Source organism: Bufo gargarizans, chromosome 4 (genome assembly GCF_014858855.1).
Source record: "Bufo gargarizans isolate SCDJY-AF-19 chromosome 4, ASM1485885v1, whole genome shotgun sequence".
Classification (NCBI taxonomy): Eukaryota; Metazoa; Chordata; class Amphibia; order Anura; family Bufonidae; genus Bufo; species Bufo gargarizans.
Genome location: NC_058083.1, coordinates 193402046 through 193420282, shown reverse-complemented (window position 1 = coordinate 193420282; position 18237 = coordinate 193402046). Strand labels below are relative to the sequence as shown.

Sequence of the window (18237 nt, the reverse complement as noted above, 5' to 3'; positions counted from 1 at the left end):
GGACTTCCCATAGAAATGAAGGGAGGGCATACTTGCGATATGCCACCCATGTCTCAGATGAGACGTCCCGTTACCCCATCTGAATGGAAGTAGCCATACATGTCTGACCGACCTAAGCTAGCATTTATATGGCATGCATTAGAAATAGCTAGACTTTACGCACTGGTACAGATGTGCTTTTCCCTACTTTTCCTCTTCGTTCGAGATATCCCGTTATCCGCTCTCGGACGTTGTGAGTAACGAAAAAATAGCTTTTTTTTTTTTTTTTTTTTTGCTTTTTTTTTAAATCCGATCTTGCACCACTCTTTACAGGATATCTAGAGCAGTGTTTCCCAACCAGTGTGCCCCCAGCTGTTGCAAAACTACAACTCCCAGCATACCCACACAGTCAAAGGCTGTCCGGGCATGCTGGGAGTTGTAGTTTTGCAACAGCTGGAGGCACACTGGTTGGGAAACACTGATCTAGAGGAAAGATACCTTTCTCATAATTGTCTGACGACATGTTTGGAGCTTTGTATACTGTTCATGTGTCTGTTGGTTTAAGGGGAGGTCGGCTTTTCCCTGTGTTTGCAAAGTCCTCATATGATGTTGGGTTTCATGACGTTTTGATTGTCTAGTATTTAGTGTACTGTGCCTAACGTGTCTGACCCTTTATTTGTGTACTTGTCATTAATCATGAGAATTGCAGGAGTCAGGATTCCTTTCCAGGTCTTGCTAACATGCTTTCATGCCTCACGTTATTGTTTTCATCTTTTTGCTGATTTTTCACAGGTCACAATTTGGTTAGTGAAGTCATAGGACCTTCTGATCTGCTTCTGTTGTTAGGTGTGTAATGCCCTCTGTGTTGCCAATGCAAACGCGTACTCGGTGCTGCAGGATAGTATGGGAGGGTGGGCAGCTGGGCAGATAGAGGGGTTTTATTGATGAAGGCAAATTTAATGATTAAGATGATGTCCGAGACCTTAGTTCAAAATGCAAACGCTAAAAGCAAAGACCATCGCTTATACTTGTCCGTGCTTCCACATGAACATCCAGAGAGCGATTGTGCAAGTGACTTCTGTAAATTCTGTATGTGCCTCTTAAAATTGCCGCACAGACATTCAGGAGGAAATAAGCAGACATTGATATGTAGGGTGTGCCCTGCAGGAGCTGGGGTCATTACAGCTGGACCCCAAACATTGGGGACCTACGTAATTAGTAGGTGTGATGCGTGATGCTGTCTGCATAGTGAAATAATGACACATGAGGTTATGTTACTGTGCAAATATATAGATACAGTACAGAGGATTATAGCTTCTGTTCACATTTGCATTTTGGTTTTCATTTATAGCAGAAGTCACAATGTTCTCGTGGATCTGTTGTACGTCGACAGCGGAACCCGTTATAGCAGCAGTTTTTTTTTTTGCTCTGCCGAGGTGTCCTTCATTTTAACAGGGAAACTGTGCTTCAAGCAGAGTTGTTTTTTCCCACCAAATATGAATCCACAATAGAAGGGGATGCATGTGTGAACGGAGCCTAACAGAAGTAAAATGTCTTTGCATTCCATTGGAATGGACTCATTGTATTATATGATGGAACTGAAAATCTGTCATAGGAGATCCCTTCTGAATAAGGGCTCATCCGCACAACCATGTTAGTTTTGTTGTCCGCAAAACACGGATGCCGGCTGTGTTCATTCTGCATTTTGCAGAACACAACGTCCGGCCCCCAATAGAGCAGTCCTATCCTTGCCCGTGATATGGGCAAGAATAGGACATGTTCTATTTTTCTTTTCCCTTTTTTACAGGGTCACAGTGTGGTGTCCGCATCTTTTGTGGCACCTTTGAAGTGCATGGGTCCGCATCTGACACACAAAAAATGCAGCTGGGATGCAGACCCAAACCACGGTTGTGTGCATGAGCCCTAACGGGGTGGTCTTCTGGGGAGGTAGTGAAGTCCTAGGTAGTTTGTCAGAGGGAGCCTCCAGTTTTCCCACTTTACAAGTCCAAACTAATAAATGACCATCTCAGGTTTTCACAGGTTTTCCTACATTAGAAAACATAACTGAAGGTCTGACTTTTCACCGTGCATAACTGAGATGGAAGTCTCTGGCTACTCCTGGAAAGGAAGCCTGCTTTTCTGTTGACATGACATTTCTTTGTTAAAGAGCACCTGTCACCCTTTTTTGAGTTACTATCAATGTATTTACTGTATTTTGTCATGGGAATGGTCAGTCGTGGGGAAAACGTAATAGGGTTTTCTGAAATGTTTATACTGATGACCTATTCTCAGGATAGGTCATCAGTATCTGAACGGTGGGGGGTCCCACACCTGGGACCCCCGCTGATCAGAAGTTTGAGAAGGAACAGGCGCTTCTCTGTGCTTACCAAACACAGTGCCCTACGTTGTATAGTGGCTGTGCTTGGTATCACAGTGCTGCCATAGGCTGTTTTTTAGGCAGGTGCTATTCAAAGTAGCCCCCGGCAGCGCTAGAGAACACAAATCTGTGTTGGTGACATTACCTGGCTCAGTGCTGGGCGGAAATCTCCGCTCAGCATAGTGATGTGAAGCCTAGTATGTCACTGGGCTCAGTGCTGGGAGGAAATCTCTGCTCAGCATAGTGATGTGAAGCCTGGTATGTCACCGGGCTCAGTGCTGAGCGGAAATCTCCGCTCAGCATAGTGATGTGAAGCCTGGTATGTCACCGGGCTCAGTGCTGGGCGGAAATCTCCGCTCAGCATAGTGATGTGAAGCCTGGTATGTCACCGGGCTAAGTGCTGGGAGGAAATCTCTGCTCAGCATAGTGATGTGAAGCCTGGTATGTCACCGGGCTCAGTGCTGGGCGGAAATCTCCGCTCAGCATAGTGATGTGAAGCCTGGTATGTTACCGGGCTTAGTGCTGGGCTGAAATCTCCACTCAGCATAGTGATGTGAAGCCTGGTATGTCACCGGGCTAAGTGCTGGGAGGAAATCTCCACTCAGCATAGTGATGTGAAGCCTGGTATGTCACCAGGCTCAGTGCTGAGCGGAAATCTCCGCTCAGCATAGTGATGTGAAGCCTGGTATGTCACCTGGCTCAGTGCTGGGAGGAAATCTCCGCTCAGCATAGTGATGTGAAGCCTGGTATGTCACCGGGTGGAAGTTTCTGCTTAGCATAATGATGATACGTCACCGGCACAAAATAAACACAGCTTTGCGCTGCAAGGAAATGCTCCGATGCTCCACTCATATGTATATGATTTTACTATTAATGCTGCAGAAAATCCGTTCACTGTATGTGGCCGTACCCTAAAACCCACCCAAAAGTGCATTTAAAAATGGCTTCTAGATAGGTGGTCTTCTCATAAAAAATTACCAGTATACATAGTATGTGATGGAACTGAAATCTGTTCTCGACAGAGAGGAGGTCTTCAGATCGATGGCCTAAGGCTAACCCATTTTACAGATTTGGTAAGCTGCTCAGTGTGATATATACAAATATGGATTAGTCCCATTTATTGGAGTTATAGATTCAACTCGGTGACAGTGTCTCGGATTTCTGCCCCAAATTCCACAGCAAATGCACGTTGGGTTGTTTCTGCTGGAGGAACATGACCCAAGAAATGTTGCTGCGTCCTCCATATTTACTGAGAGGGGACACTTTTTCGGGGGGCATTTTAATCACTTTCTTCTCATTTGCAGATAAGCTGAGTAAAGCTCTTCCGGATTCTGAGCAGCTGGCAAAGCTTTTGCCGGACTATGAGAAGCTGGGAGAAAGCTTTAGCTTGCTAAAGGAATGGCTGTCATCAGGTGGGCGCGGTGTGGAAGCATGTCTATGGCGTGTCCTGCAGGAACTCTGTTTTGTATCGAATTTGAATGTTTCCTAGAAAACACAATTGGGGTCATGCATCAATAATGACTGTATTCTTTTATAAAACACATTATTATATATAACGTGGCCACCTCCTGAAAGACCTACAAGTACGTTGGTTGTATGCATCAATAATGTATGCCAGGAGTCTGGAACATATGACATGAACAGAAGGAAATCCTCTGCGAGAGGTCTTTGCTTTCCCTCATGCATGACAGCCACTGTCATGGTGGTGAACACTGGTGCACGGGAGGTAAATGTCGACTTCTCACAAAGACACCTGGCCTCCCTAACCCCCACCGATCAACTGCTTGACCATTCACTTCCCTTGAGGTCACTGCCTCAGTCAGTGCCTCCTAAAATTGCCGCACAGACATTCAGGAGGAAATAAGCAGACATTGATATGTAGGGTGTGCCCTGCAGGAGCTGGGGTCATTACAGCTGGACCCCCAAACATTGGGGACCTACGTAATTAGTAGGTGTGATGCTGTCTGCATAGTGATATAATGACACATGAGGTTATGTTACTGTGCAAATATATAGATACAGTACAGAGGATTATAGCTTCTGTTCACATTTGCATTTTGGTTTTCATTTATAGCAGAAGTCACAATGTTCTCGTGGATCTGTTGTACGTCGACAGCGGAACCCGTTATAGCAGCAGTTTTTTCTTTTTTGCTCTGCCGAGGTGTCCTTCATTTTAACAGGGAAACTGCTTCAAGCAGAGTGTTTTTTTTCCCACCAAATATGAATCCACAATAGAAGGGGATGCATGTGTGAACTGAGCCTAACAGAAGTAAAATGTCTTTGCATGACATTGGAATGAACTCATTATATTATATGATGGAACTGAAAATCTGTCATAGGAGATCCCTTCTGAATAAGGGCTCATCCGCACAACCATGTTAGTTTTGTTGTCCGCAAAACACGGATGCCGGCTGTGTTCATTTTGCAGAACACAACGTCCGGCCCCCAATAGAGCAGTCCTATCCTTGCCCGTGATATGGGCAAGAATAGGACATGTTCTATTTTTATTTTTTACAGGGTCACAGTGTTGTGTCCGCATCTTTTGCGGCACCTTTGAAGTGCATGGGTCCGCATCTGACACACAAAAAATGCAGCTGGGATGCAGACCCAAACCACGGTTGTGTGCATGAGCCCTAACGGGGTGGTCTTCTGGGGAGGTAGTGAAGTCCTAGGTAGTTTGTCAGAGGGAGCCTCCAGTTTTCCCACTTTACAAGTCCAAACTAATAAATGACCATCTCAGGTTTTCACAGGTTTTCCTACATTAGAAAACATAACTGAAGGTCTGACTTTTCACCGTGCATAACTGAGATGGAAGTCTCTGGCTACTCCTGGAAAGGAAGCCTGCTTTTCTGTTGACATGACATTTCTTTGTTAAAGAGCACCTGTCACCCTTTTTTGAGTTACTATCAATGTATTTACTGTATTTTGTCATGGGAATGGTCAGTCGTGGGGAAAACGTAATAGGGTTTTCTGAAATGTTTATACTGATGACCTATTCTCAGGATAGGTCATCAGTATCTGAACGGTGGGGGGTCTCACACCTGGGACCCCCGCTGATCAGAAGTTTGAGATGGAACAGGCGCTTCTCTGTGCTTACCAAACACAGTGCCCTACGTTGTATAGTGGCTGTGCTTGGTATCACAGTGCTGCCATAGGCTGTTTTGGAGGCAGGTGCTATTCAAAGTAGCCCCCGGCAGCGCTAGAGAACACAAATCTGTGTTGGTGACATTACCTGGCTCAGTGCTGGGCGGAAATCTCCGCTCAGCATAGTGATGTGAAGCCTGGTATGTCACCTGGCTCAGTGCTGGGCGGAAATCTCCGCTCAGCATAGTGATGTGAAGCCTGGTATGTCACTGGGCTCAGTGCTGGGAGGAAATCTCCGCTCAGCATAGTGATGTGAAGCCTGGTATGTCACTGGGCTCAGTGCTGGGAGGAAATCTCCGCTCAGCATAGTGATGTGAAGCCTGGTATGTCACCGGGCTCAGTGCTGGGAGGAAATCTCCGCTCAGCATAGTGATGTGAAGCCTGGTATGTCACCAGGCTCAGTGCTGGGAGGAAATCTCCGCTCAGCATAGTGATGTGAAGCCTGGTATGTCACCGGGCTCAGTGCTGGGAGGAAATCTCCGCTCAGCATAGTGATGTGAAGCCTGGTATGTCACCGGGCTTAGTGCTGGGCGGAAATCTCTGCTCAGCATAGTGATGTGAAGCCTGGTATGTTACCGGGCTCAGTGCTGGGAGGAAATCTCTGCTCAGCATAGTGATGTGAAGCCTGGTATGTTACCGGGCTCAGTGCTGGGTGGAAATCTCCGCTCAGCATAGTGATGTGAAGCCTGGTATGTCGCTGGGCGGAAGTTTCTGCTTAGCATAATGATGTCGATATGTCACCGGCACAAAATAAACACAGCTTTGCGCTGCAAGGAAATGCTCCGATGCTCCACTCATATGTACCGTATATGATTTTACTATTAATGCTGCAGAAAATCTGTTCACTGTATGTGGCCGTACCCTAAAACCCACCCAAAAGTGCATTTAAAAATGGCTTCTAGATAGGTGGTCTTCTGATAGAAAATGACCAGTATACATAGTATGTGATGGAACTAAAATCTGTTCTCGACAGAGAGGAGGTCTTCAGATCGATGGCCTAAGGCTAACCCATTTTACAGATTTGGTAAGCTGCTCAGTGTGATATATACAAATATGGATTAGTCCCATTTATTGGAGTTATAAATTCAACTCGGTGACAGAGTCTCGGATTTCTGCCCCAAATTCCACAGCAAATGCACGTTGGGTTGTTTCTGCTGGAGGAACATGACCCAAGAAATGTTGCTGCGTCCTCCATATTTACTGAGAGGGGACACTTTTTCGGGGGGCATTTTAATCACTTTCTTCTCATTTGCAGATAAGCTGAGTAAAGCTCTTCCGGATTCTGAGCAGCTGGCAAAGCTTTTGCCGGACTATGAGAAGCTAGGAGAAAGCTTTAGCTTGCTAAAGGAATGGCTGTCATCAGGTGGGCGCGGTGTGGAAGCATGTCTATGGCGTGTCCTGCAGGAACTCTGTTTTGTATCGAATTTGAATGTTTCCTAGAAAACACAATTGGGGTCATGCATCAATAATGACTGTATTCTTTTATAAAACACATTATTATATATAACGTGGCCACCTCCTGAAAGACCTACAAGTACGTTGGTTGTATGCATCAATAATGTATGCCAGAAGTCTGGAACATATGACATGAACAGAAGGAAATCCTCTGCGAGAGGTCTTGGCTTTCCCTCATGCATGACAGCCACTGTCATGGTGGTGAACACTGGTGCACGGGAGGCAAATGTCGACTTCTCACAAAGACACCTGGCCTCCCTAACCCCCACCGATCAACTGCTTGACCATTCACTTCCCTTGGGGTCACTGCCTCAGTCAGTTTTTAATATGTTGAATGGCTAATATATAAATATGGTGCAAAAATCACATTTCCTGATAGGTTTTTGTCATTCACCAGTTGTTAGGCCTTTAAATAGAACTCTACTATTAGACTGAAATGAAAATTTCTATGGGACTTCCCATAGAAATGAGTGGAGGGCATACTTGCGATATGCCACCCATGTCTCAGATGAGACACCCCGTTACCCCATCTTAATGGAAGGAGCCATACATGTCTGACCGACCTAAGCCAGCATTTATATGGCATGCATTAGAAATAGCTAGACTTTACGCACTGGTACAGATGTGCTTTTCCTTACTTTTCCTCTTGGTTCGAGATATCCCGTTATCAGCTCTCGGACGTTGTGAGTAACGAAAAAATAGCTTTTTTTTTTTTTTTTTTGCTTTTTTTTTAAAATCCGATCTTGCACCACTCTTTACAGGATATCTAGAGGAAAGATACCTTTCTCATAATTATATGTCTGAACGACATGTTTGGAGCTTTGTATACTGTTCATGTGTTTAAGGGGAGGTCGGCTTTTCCCTGTGTTTGCAAAGTCCTCATATGATGTTGGGTTTCATGACGTTTTGATTGTCTAGTATTTCGTGTACTGTGCCTAACGTGTCTGACCCTTTATTTGTGTACTTGTCATTAATCATGAGAATTGCAGGAGTCAGGATTCCTTTCCAGGTCTTGCTAACATGCTTTCATGCCTCACGTTATTGTTTTCATCTTTTTGCTGATTTTTCACAGGTCACAATTTGGTTAGTGAAGTCATAGGACCTTCTGATCTGCTTCTGTTGTTAGGTGTGTAATGCCCTCTGTGTTGCCAATGCAAACGTGTACTCGGTGCTGCAGGATAGTATGGGAGGGTGGGCAGCTGGGCAGATAGAGGGGTTTTATTGATGAAGGCAAATTTAATGATTAAGATGATGTCCGAGACCTTAGTTCAAAATGCAAACGCTAAAAGCAAAGACCATCGCTTATACTTGTCCGTGCTTCCACATGAACATCCAGAGAGCGATTCTGCGAGTGCCTCCTAAATTTGCCGCACAGACATTCAGGAGGAAATTAGCAGACATTGATATGTAGGGTGTGCCCTGCAGGAGCTGGGGTCATTACAGCTGGACCCCCAAACATTGGGGACCTACGTTATTAGTAGGTGTGATGCGTGATGCTGTCTGCATAGTGAAATAATGACACATGAGGTTATGTCACTGTGCAAATATATAGATACAGTACAGAGGATTATAGCTTCTGTTCACATTTGCATTTTGGTTTTCATTTATAGCAGAAGTCACAATGTTCTCGTGGATCTGTTGTACGTCGACAGCGGAACCCGTTATAGCAGCAGGTTTTTTTTTTTTGCTCTGCCGAGGTGTCCTTTATTTTAACTGGGAAACTGCTTCAAGCAGAGTTGTTTTTTCCCACCAAATATGAATCCACAATAGAAGGGGATGCATGTGTGAACGGAGCCTAACAGAAGTAAAATGTCTTTGCATTCCATTGGAATGGACTCATTACGGTATATTATATGATGGAACTGAAAATCTGTCATAGATCCCTTTTGAAAAAGGGCTCATCCGCACAACCATGTTAGTTTTGTTGTCCTCAAAAAAACGGATGCCGGCTGTGTTCATTCTGCATTTTGCAGAACACAATGTCCGGCCCCCAATAGAGCAGTCCTATCCTTGCCCGTGATATGGGCAAGAATAGGACATGTTCTATTTTTCTTTTCCCTTTTTTACAGGGTCACAGTGTGGTGTCCGCATCATTTGCGGCACCATTGAAGTGCATGGGTCCGCATCTGACACACAAAAAATGCAGCTGGGATGCTGACCCAAACCACGGTTGTGTGCATGAGCCCTAACGGGGTGGTCTTCTGGGGAGGTAGTGAAGTCCTAGGTAGTTTGTCAGAGGGAGCCTCCAGTTTTCCCACTTTACAAGTCCAAACTAATAAATGACCATCTCAGGTTTTCACAGGTTTTCCTACATTAGAAAACATAACTGAAGGTCTGACTTTTCACCGTGCATAACTGAGATGGAAGTCTCTGGCTACTCCTGGAAAGGAAGCCTGCTTTTCTGTTGACATGACATTTCTTTGTTAAAGAGCACCTGTCACCCTTTTTTGAGTTACTATCAATGTATTTACTGTATTTTGTCATGGGAATGGTCAGTCTTGGGGAAAACTTAATAGGGTTTTCTGAAATGTTTATACTGATGACCTATTCTCAGGATAGGTCATCAGTATCTGAACGATGGGGGGTCCCACACCTGGGACCCCCGCTGATCAGAAGTTTGAGAAGGAACTGGCGCTTCTCTGTGCTTACCAAACACAGTGCCCTACGTTGTATAGTGGCTGTGCTTGGTATCACAGCTTGGCCCCGTTTACTTCTATGGGGCTGAGCTGTGCCTAGGCCACGTGATCAATGAACTTGTCGGCACTGCCCTAGGAAAAGCAGTGAGAAGACTGCCGCACTACTGGAAGTACCACTACCTTCTCGAACAGCTGATCGGCGGTCGAGATCCAGAGGATAGGTCATCAGTATTAACATTTCAGAAAACCCCTCTAATGTGATTGACCTGAGATTGACAAAGTATACACTGCTAGCGGAGCTTGGTCAATGATCACACAACCAAGGTGGGGCAACCTTTATTTTGGCTTCCAGAGCAGGGTATTTCTTGAAGCAAGGTCACATTAATACTGGGTGATGGTGTTAGCTGCTGTGCATGGGAGATCCAGTACTAGACGTTTTTCATGAGGGAGAGATCTGGATCAGGTTGGCCAGGGGAGCTGCTGGATACCCGAGCATCTTGTGTAACTTGCAGCGTGTGGGCTGGTGGTATCTTGTTGGAACGCTACTTCTGAGTCATAAGAGGCAGTAGGACTGGTTCTAGTATGTCCTGGACATACCGAAGGCTGGTCAATATTCCCTCCATGAATACCAGGTGGAAATGGCCATAGTAGCTAATGGCACCCTGCACTATGACAGAAACTTTTATGATCAAGTCTGTCCACAGACTTGTACCTATGAAACTGTCTGACCTATGTTATGTGCTCTTAGCAGCTTAAGGCATCTGTGTTGGTCTCATGTTCATATTTGCCCAGATTGCTGAGAAAAACTATGTTTTAATATATGCAAAAGAGCCTCTAAGAGCAACAGGGGGGTTGCTATTACGCCTAGAGGCTCTGCTCTCTCTGCAACTGCTGCGCCCTCTTGCTTTTTATTCACAGGGCCAGCCGTAATGAGGTTTTCATTATCTTGCCCTGTCAATGAAAGTGCAGAGGGTGCAGCAGTTGCAGAGAGAGCAGAGCCTGTAGGTCTGACGGCAACCGGTTGCTCCTAGAGGCTCATTTGTATATATTAAAATCTAGTTTTTCTCAGCAATATGGGCACATATGAACATGAGACCAACACAGATGTCTTTAGCTGCCAAGCGCACATGGAACAGGTCAGCCAGTTTTATATGAACAAATCTGCTGACAGATGCCCTTTAAGGCCACTTTCACACAGTCTGTTTTTGGCCAGTAATTGGCATCAGTATTTATAAGCCAAAGCCAGGAGTCAGTCCAAAGCACAGAAAGGGCACAAACCTTTTCAAATCTTATCCTCTTCTTTGTGTACACTCCACTCCTGGATGTTAAAGTATAACTGTCATATTATTATTATATTTTTTTTTTTGAGTATTGGATTGTGGTGATTAATATCTCTTTGGTGGCCCTATTTCAACTTTTCACTGTGTATTCAATTACCCCTTAATTCCACAGTTTTGTTCCCTGTACTGCCTACTTTTACCTCTGCTTAAAATAGGGTTGCTAGGCATGGTCCGTCTATCAGCGTGCAGGGTCACATTACTGACAGCCAGGGACTGTAGGTAAATGATTAAAGCCAGGTCCTCCCCAGCAGCTGATAACAGTGCTGGGCTGTGTGCACTTCCCCCTGTCCCTGCGCTTGGCAGATGCTCCCTCACTCAGCAGAGCTGGAGAATGCAGTGTTGAAGCAGCGCAGACCAGGGAAGGGAGATCTGCCATCTACTCAGTGTATAAATGAAAGCAACATGTGGTAAGAGGACCCCTTTCTGCTGCAGGAGATTAACCCTTTAGGGGGGAGGGCTCTGGTTACTGACACCTTTCGGGGGCTATTGTTACTGGCTAGTGAGGGCAGGCGGGATTAGCCTCAGGGTGAGGGCAGTGGCGGCCATCTTAACTGAATAGTGAAATTGCAGTTTTAGGCCTCATGCACACGACCGTTGTGTGCATCCGTGGCCGTTGTGCCGTTTTTTAGTATTTTTTTCCGCGGACCCATTGACTTTCAATGGGTCCGTGGAAAAATCAGAAAATGCACCGTTTTGCAGCCGAGACCGTGATCCGTGTATCCTGTCCGTCAAAAAAATATGACCTGTCCTATTTTTTTGACGGACAACGGTTTACGGACCCATTCAAGTCAATGGGTCCGTGAAAGAACACGGATGCACACAAGATTGGCATCCGTGTCCGTGATCCGTGGCCGTAGGTTACTTTCATACAGACGGATCCGAAGATCCGTCTGCATAAAAGCTTTTTCAGAGCTGAGTTTTCACTTCGTGCTGCACCTGAAGGGGTTAATTGTGCGTATCATAGCCCCCTGTAAGAGATCCGGGGCTGCCAGGCAGCAGGGGCAAGACCCTCTCCCTCCCCAGTTTGAATATCATTGGTGGCCAGTGCGGCCCCACCACCCTCACTCTATTGTATTAATAACATTGGTGGCACAGTGTGCCCCACTCCCCCCTCGGCCCCCCTCCCTCCCTCTATTGTAATAAGAACAATGGTGGCCAGTGTGCGGCCTCCCCTCCCTCCCTCTATAGTAATAAGAACAATAGTGGCCAGTGTGCGGTCCTGGTTGCCATGGTTACTTAGCAATAGAAGCATCATACTTACCTGCTGGCTGCTGCGATGTCTGTGTCCGGCCGGGAGCTTCTCTTACTGGTAAGTGACAGTTCATTTAGCAATGCGCCGCACAGACCTGTCACTAACCAGTAGGAGGAGCTCCCAGCCGGACACAGACATCGCAACAGCCAGCAGGTAAGTATGATGCTTCTACTATTGCTAAGTAACCATGGCAACCAGGACTGCAGTAGCGTCCTGGTTGCCATGGTTACCGATCGGAGCCCCAGCGAATAAACTGCGACTCCGATGGGAACTCCGCTGCCACCAATGATCGGGGGGGGGGGGCGGGAGAGAGGGGAGGCCGCACACTGGCCACCATTGTTCTTATTACAATAGAGGGAGGGAGGGGGGGCCGCACTGGCCACCAATGATATTTAAACTGGGGAGGGAGGGGGGTCTGCCCCCTGCTGCCTGGCAGCCCTGATCTCTTACAGGGGGCTATGATGGGCACAATTAACCCCTTTAGGTGCGGCACCTGAGGGGTTAATTGTGCTGATCACGTCCCCCTGTAAGAGATCAGGGCTGCCAGGCAGCAGGGGGCAGTCATCTACACAGTTTGTAGTATAATACTAGAAGCGTCCCCATCACCATGGGAACGCCTCTGTGTTAGAATATACTGTCGGATATGAGTTTTCACGATGTAACTCATATCCGACAGCATATTCTAGCATAGAGGCGTTCCCATAGTGATGGGGACGCTTCAAGTTAAAATATACCATCGGATTGGAGAAAACTCAGATCCGATGGTATAAAAGGGACTCCAGACTTTACATTGAAAGTCAATGGGGACGGATCCGTTTGCAATTGCACCATATTGTGTCAACGTCAAACGGATCCGTCCCCATTTACTTGCATTGTAATTCAGGACGGATCAGTTTGGCTCCGCACGGCCAGGCGGACACCAAAACGACTTTTATTTTTTTTCATGTCCGTGGATCCTCCAAAAATCAAGGAAGACCCACGGACGAAAAAACGGTCACGGACCAACGGAACCCCGTTTTGCGGACCGCAAAAAAAACCATCCGTGTGCATGAGGCCTTATGCATACTGGTTGCTAAGGGCTGAATCCTATTAAATATGGGGTAAGTCAGTCTAATAGTAACTGATTCTGGAATATCATGTTATTAGTAACTACATATATGAAAATTGAAATTGGGGTCTAAGTGTGACAGTTATCCTTTTAAATACTGAATGTAAGAAAGTAGTGGAAATGACAGTGCAAAACATATGTCATGCTGCAATAAGTGACCGCAGATGCCGAGCATTTTGGGGACAGATGCTCTCTAATGAGGTAGTCACTCCATCCACTTAGCATCGACTCGTTAGGGTAATGCCACACCTAATGTCAGGCCAAAAACTCCTCTGACATGAGGCTTTACTGCAAAGCAGTGTCGCTTTTTTAGTAAATTTGTTTCTGCTAAAACCGTGAGAACGTTAAAAATTATCTCAAAACTGAATTGATTTGCAGCGAAGCCACATTCCAGCTCAGTTTTTAGTCGCTACCTGTGGCCAAATCCTCAGGTGAGTTTTGGACCAATGCGTTCACTCTGGGAAACACTCCGTGCAGGAGGATTTTTTCCCGGCTTGAACTCTGCTCCTGTGACAGGACCTCCCAGAGTTTTTAATAATGTATAATGCTGTGTATCCCTGTCCGCCATCGACTGTAATGAATTGTACTAACATAATGCCGTCAGTATGATTCATTACAGTCAATGTCAGACAGCAACACACAGCATTATACATTATTATAAAGCCGTGAGGTCCTGTCACAGGAGCAAAGTTCAGGCCGGGAAATAACTTTCTTGCATGGAAGGTGTTTCCCGGAGTGAAGTTTTGGAAGCCAAAACCAGGAGTGAATTAAGAAAGAGAAGTTGTACCTGTCCTTTAGGCTAGGTCTACACGACGACAGGACACAACTACACTGCAACATTTGTCGCACCAATGTCGCGCAACAATTTTTATAACGGTAGTCTGTGGTTTCGCAATGCGACATACTGCGACGCGACAGTTGCAGAAAAATCCATCTCGCATGTATCAGTGCGACACCATAGACTATCATTATACAAATTGTCACATCACAAATGTCGTCATGTAGACCTAGCCTTATACTTTCTCTCCTTTTATGATCCACTCTTGATTTTAGCTTCCAAAACTGCATCAGTAGATATCAATGAAGGTTTGAGGGAACTTGGGGGATCCGCACCTGACATAGCTATTTTTTTTTAAAGAGTAACTAAACTTTTACAGATTTTTTTTATTATTTTTTTTAAATGTCCCGAATGCCCTAATAATAATTTTCTAATTTATTTTAGTTATGGATTTTGCATTTTTACTAGAGCTATTCCCCCATAAAGCCCTTATTTCCACTTCACCACCATGACGGCCCAGAGAGATTGACCCCTGACCTCTGTAGGGGCAGGAACAGAGATAGGTTTAAAAGGACCCCTCCCACCACCATTCACCAGTGTGTTCCTGCCCCTATAGTGGCCAGGACAGAGTAAAGTCCTCTCTGGCTTCCAGGGAGGTGAAGTGGACCTCGTTTATTATTTTCCTGTACCTGGGTGACCGCATCGGTGGTGCTCTTGCCTCCCTTGTGGCTCCTTTTCACCCAGGGATGCGTCCCCTGCTCTCCGGCGGACTCGTTCTCAAGCTGACAGGGGACGCCGGGGTCACGCTCCCTTGTGAGGGAAGCCTGCCCCTGAGAATGCCGCGGGTCGCCTACCTCTCGGAGGTAGCCGACCGGAAAGACGCTCGCGGCCGTCGCGCGCGTCTGACGTCACTTCCGGGCCGCAGGCCGGAACCCGGAAGTAGATGGTTTTTCATAAAAAGGACGCTAACAGCTCCGCTGCGCTATCTGCATCGCTCTCCTACCAGAGATGTCGGACCAGGAGAAGGAGACACAGCAGAGGGAGCAGACCGCTCCAGAGCGCCCTAGCGTGAGTAGCCCACCTGGGCACGGCGGCTTATTAGTTGGCTACAGGGGGAGGTTGTGCCTTAGAGAGAAACCACTGTCTCCTCCCCCTGGTGGTGTCTACTGGTATACTGCATTTAATTTTGCTCCTATACCAGATTGACATAAATTAAATGGGCTGCTTCTCTCTCTCTCGCTAGGCCAAACTTACTTTAAAAAAAGTTAAGAAGACCGCCAGATGCATCCAGTGTACCGTCAGGCTTCCTGAGGATTACACAAAAAAACTGTGCAAGGATTGCATCACTAAGATAGTGAGAGATGAACAGCCCTCAATCATGCAGGAGTTCAGATCCATGATCCAGGAGGAGGTTAAATCTTCTTTGGCCTCCCTCCGTGAGGATACCAGGGAGATCCGCCCGCCGAAAAGACCCAGGGGGGCAGACATCCCCTCTGACTCCGAGGATTTAGAGGAGGATGCATCATCCTCTAAAAAAGAGGAGGACGATCACCTATCTGAGGGCGAGATCGTTGAGGACTCCAGAAAATTTTTCTTCACTCCCAGTGAGATGAGCGACCTTCTAAAGGCGGTCAGGGATACCATGGGGGTAGAAGATGTTCAGCAACCCCATACAGTTCAGCAGGAGATGTTTGGGGGATTGAGGGTCAAACGCTCCAGAGTATTCCCTATAAACGAAAATATTAAGGAGATGGTGATGGATGAATGGGCCCATCCTGAAAAGAAGCTGGGTATATCCAAAGAATTTAGAAATCGCCTTGCATTTGACCCTTCAGACTCAAAGATTTTTGACGAAGTCCCTAGAATCGATGTACAGGTGGCCAAGGTCAACAAGAGAACCTCACTTCCATTTGAGGATTCCTGTCAGCTAAAGGACACGATGGAAAGAAAGGCCGACAGCTTATTAAAAAGGTCCTGGGAGGCGGCTATGTTTAGTGTTAAGACGAACATAGCCGCTACTTCAGTCGCTAGGTCTATGTACCTATGGCTGAATGAATTAGAGGATCATCTAAGCAGCAAAACGCCTAGGGAACAGATATTAGATTCCATTCCCTTGCTAAAATCTGCTACAGGTTTTCTTGCGGACGCCTCTGCAGAGACAATTAGATTTTCGGCAAAGGATGCAGCCCTGTCCAACGCAGCCCGGAGGGCGCTTTGGATGAAATCTTGGTCGGGAGACATCCCTTCCAAGATGAAATTGTGTTCCATAGCCTTCTCGGGCGAATACGTGTTCGGCCCTGTACTGGACACGATCCTTGAAAAGGCTACGGATAAAAAGAGGGGTTTCCCTGAGGATAGGATCCCTAAAAAGAAACCTTCCTTTCGTGGTCAAAATACCCAAAGCAGTTCCTTTCGTGGTAAAGGAAAAACCGGACGTTGGAGTTACCCCAAAGGGGGGAGAGGTAGAGGGTTCTTGCTTAATCCCCAAAACAAGGGCGGTGAGAAACTGTGACGCCAGGATAGGGGGAAGACTATCCCTGCATTTTGCCCAGTGGCAACAGACTTCTCCGAGCCTCTGGGTGCAAAATCTGGTCAAGTTTGGATACAAAATAGAACTATCTTCCCCCCCTCCGAACGTATTTCTGATTTCTCACCACCCTTCTCCTTTTCAGTACAGCCAGATCTGGAAGGAGGTCCAAAATCTTCTGGACCTAGGAGTAGTAATTCCAGTTCCCGAACTTCAACGGGGGCGGGGGTTCTACTCCAGCCTATTCTTGGTAAAAAAGCCGGGGGGCGCCTTCCGCATGATCATAAATCTAAAGAGGCTAAACAAATTCGTGATCTACAAAAGGTTCAAGATGGAATCTTTAAATTCTACCATCCCCTTAATCCAAAAGGATGCGTCCCTCTGTACAATCGACCTGAAGGACGCATATTATCATGTTCCCATTCACTCCCAGTCTCAGAGGTTCCTGCGCTTTGCAGTAAGGGATCACGAGGGGTCTGTTCACCACTTCCAGTTCGTGGCTCTCCCCTTCGGGCTGGCCTCAGCCCCAAGGATTTTCACGAAACTGGTGGTAGAGATGGTCGCCTCCCTGAGACCTCAGGGGGTGACGGTGGTCCCTTATCTAGACGACTTTCTACTTATTTCAAACACGGTAGGTCAGTCTATAGCAGATCGAGAAATCTTCTGCTCCCTTCTGACATATTTAGGTTGGGTGATAAACCTAAAGAAGTCCTCCCTAGTTCCGAATACCAGGGTAAAATTCCTAGGGGTTTTGCTGGATTCAGAGAAACAAACAACATTCCTTCCGGCAGAAAGAATTCAGAACCTACAGTCATCAATCAGAGCCTTCCTGAGACGTCGCTCCTTCTCGTTCAGAGAAACGATGAGCCTTTTAGGTCAGATGACAGCCTGCATTGTAGCAGTCCCATGGTGCCAAGCCCATTACAGAGCCCTTCAGTCCTGGCTTTTAAGGAAATGGGACAAAAATCTGACCTCGGACAAAAAGATCCTGATCCCGGGCCACGTAAAGTCTTCAGTCCGGTGGTGGCTTCACACAAGAAATTTAGAAAAGGGCATGGTCTGGTTCAAGACCCCAGCAGTGCATATTCAGACCGATGCCAGCCTAAAAGGATGGGGCGCAAAAATTTACTCAGATCTGTACCAGGGAGACTGGCCTCCAAGGATTGCAGCCCAGTCCTCCAACTACAGGGAGCTCAGGGCAGTTTGGGAGACAATACGAACAGCTGCTCCAAAACTACAAAACCAACATATAAAGGTCTATTCAGACAATATAACGACCGTGTCCTACCTCAAGCATCAGGGGGGCACACGATCTCAGAAGCTGGAATGTCTATCCAGGAAAATCTTCCTCTGGGGGGAAAAAAACGTAAAATCAATATCGGCAGTTCATTTAAAAGGAAGCCTAAACTGTGCAGCAGACTTCCTCAGCAGGACTACCATAGACCAGGGAGAATGGGCCTTAAACGCCGAGATCTTCAGTTTGATTGTCCAGAGATGGGGTCTTCCAGTAATAGACCTATTCGCCACAAGGACAAACGCAAAGGTATCAACCTTTTGCTCCCTAAACCCAAGGGACGGGCCCCTAGCGATCGACGCCTTCTCCCTGCACTGGGACTGGGTCCTTGCATATGCCTTCCCTCC

At 46.5% G+C, this 18237-nt stretch overlaps 1 protein-coding gene across 12 annotated transcripts in view; it reads left to right on the top strand.

Annotated features, from left to right (window-relative positions):
- OPA1 (OPA1 mitochondrial dynamin like GTPase) overlaps window positions 1–18237 on the top strand; it is a 143449-nt gene that overhangs the window by 26152 nt on the left and 99060 nt on the right. For 2 of the 12 annotated variants that reach the window (XM_044288760.1, XM_044288757.1), the window contains exons 5-8: window positions 772–825; window positions 3661–3768; window positions 6756–6863; window positions 8028–8081. The exons of 4 other annotated variants lie outside the window; for them this stretch is intronic. In XM_044288760.1, coding sequence (XP_044144695.1) covers window positions 772–825; window positions 3661–3768; window positions 6756–6863; window positions 8028–8081 — 324 coding nt within the window. The remainder of the gene's footprint in view (window positions 1–771; window positions 826–3660; window positions 3769–6755; window positions 6864–8027; window positions 8082–18237) is intronic. 6 more of the 12 variants (XM_044288762.1, XM_044288758.1, XM_044288763.1 and 3 more) reach the window with 4 other exon arrangements.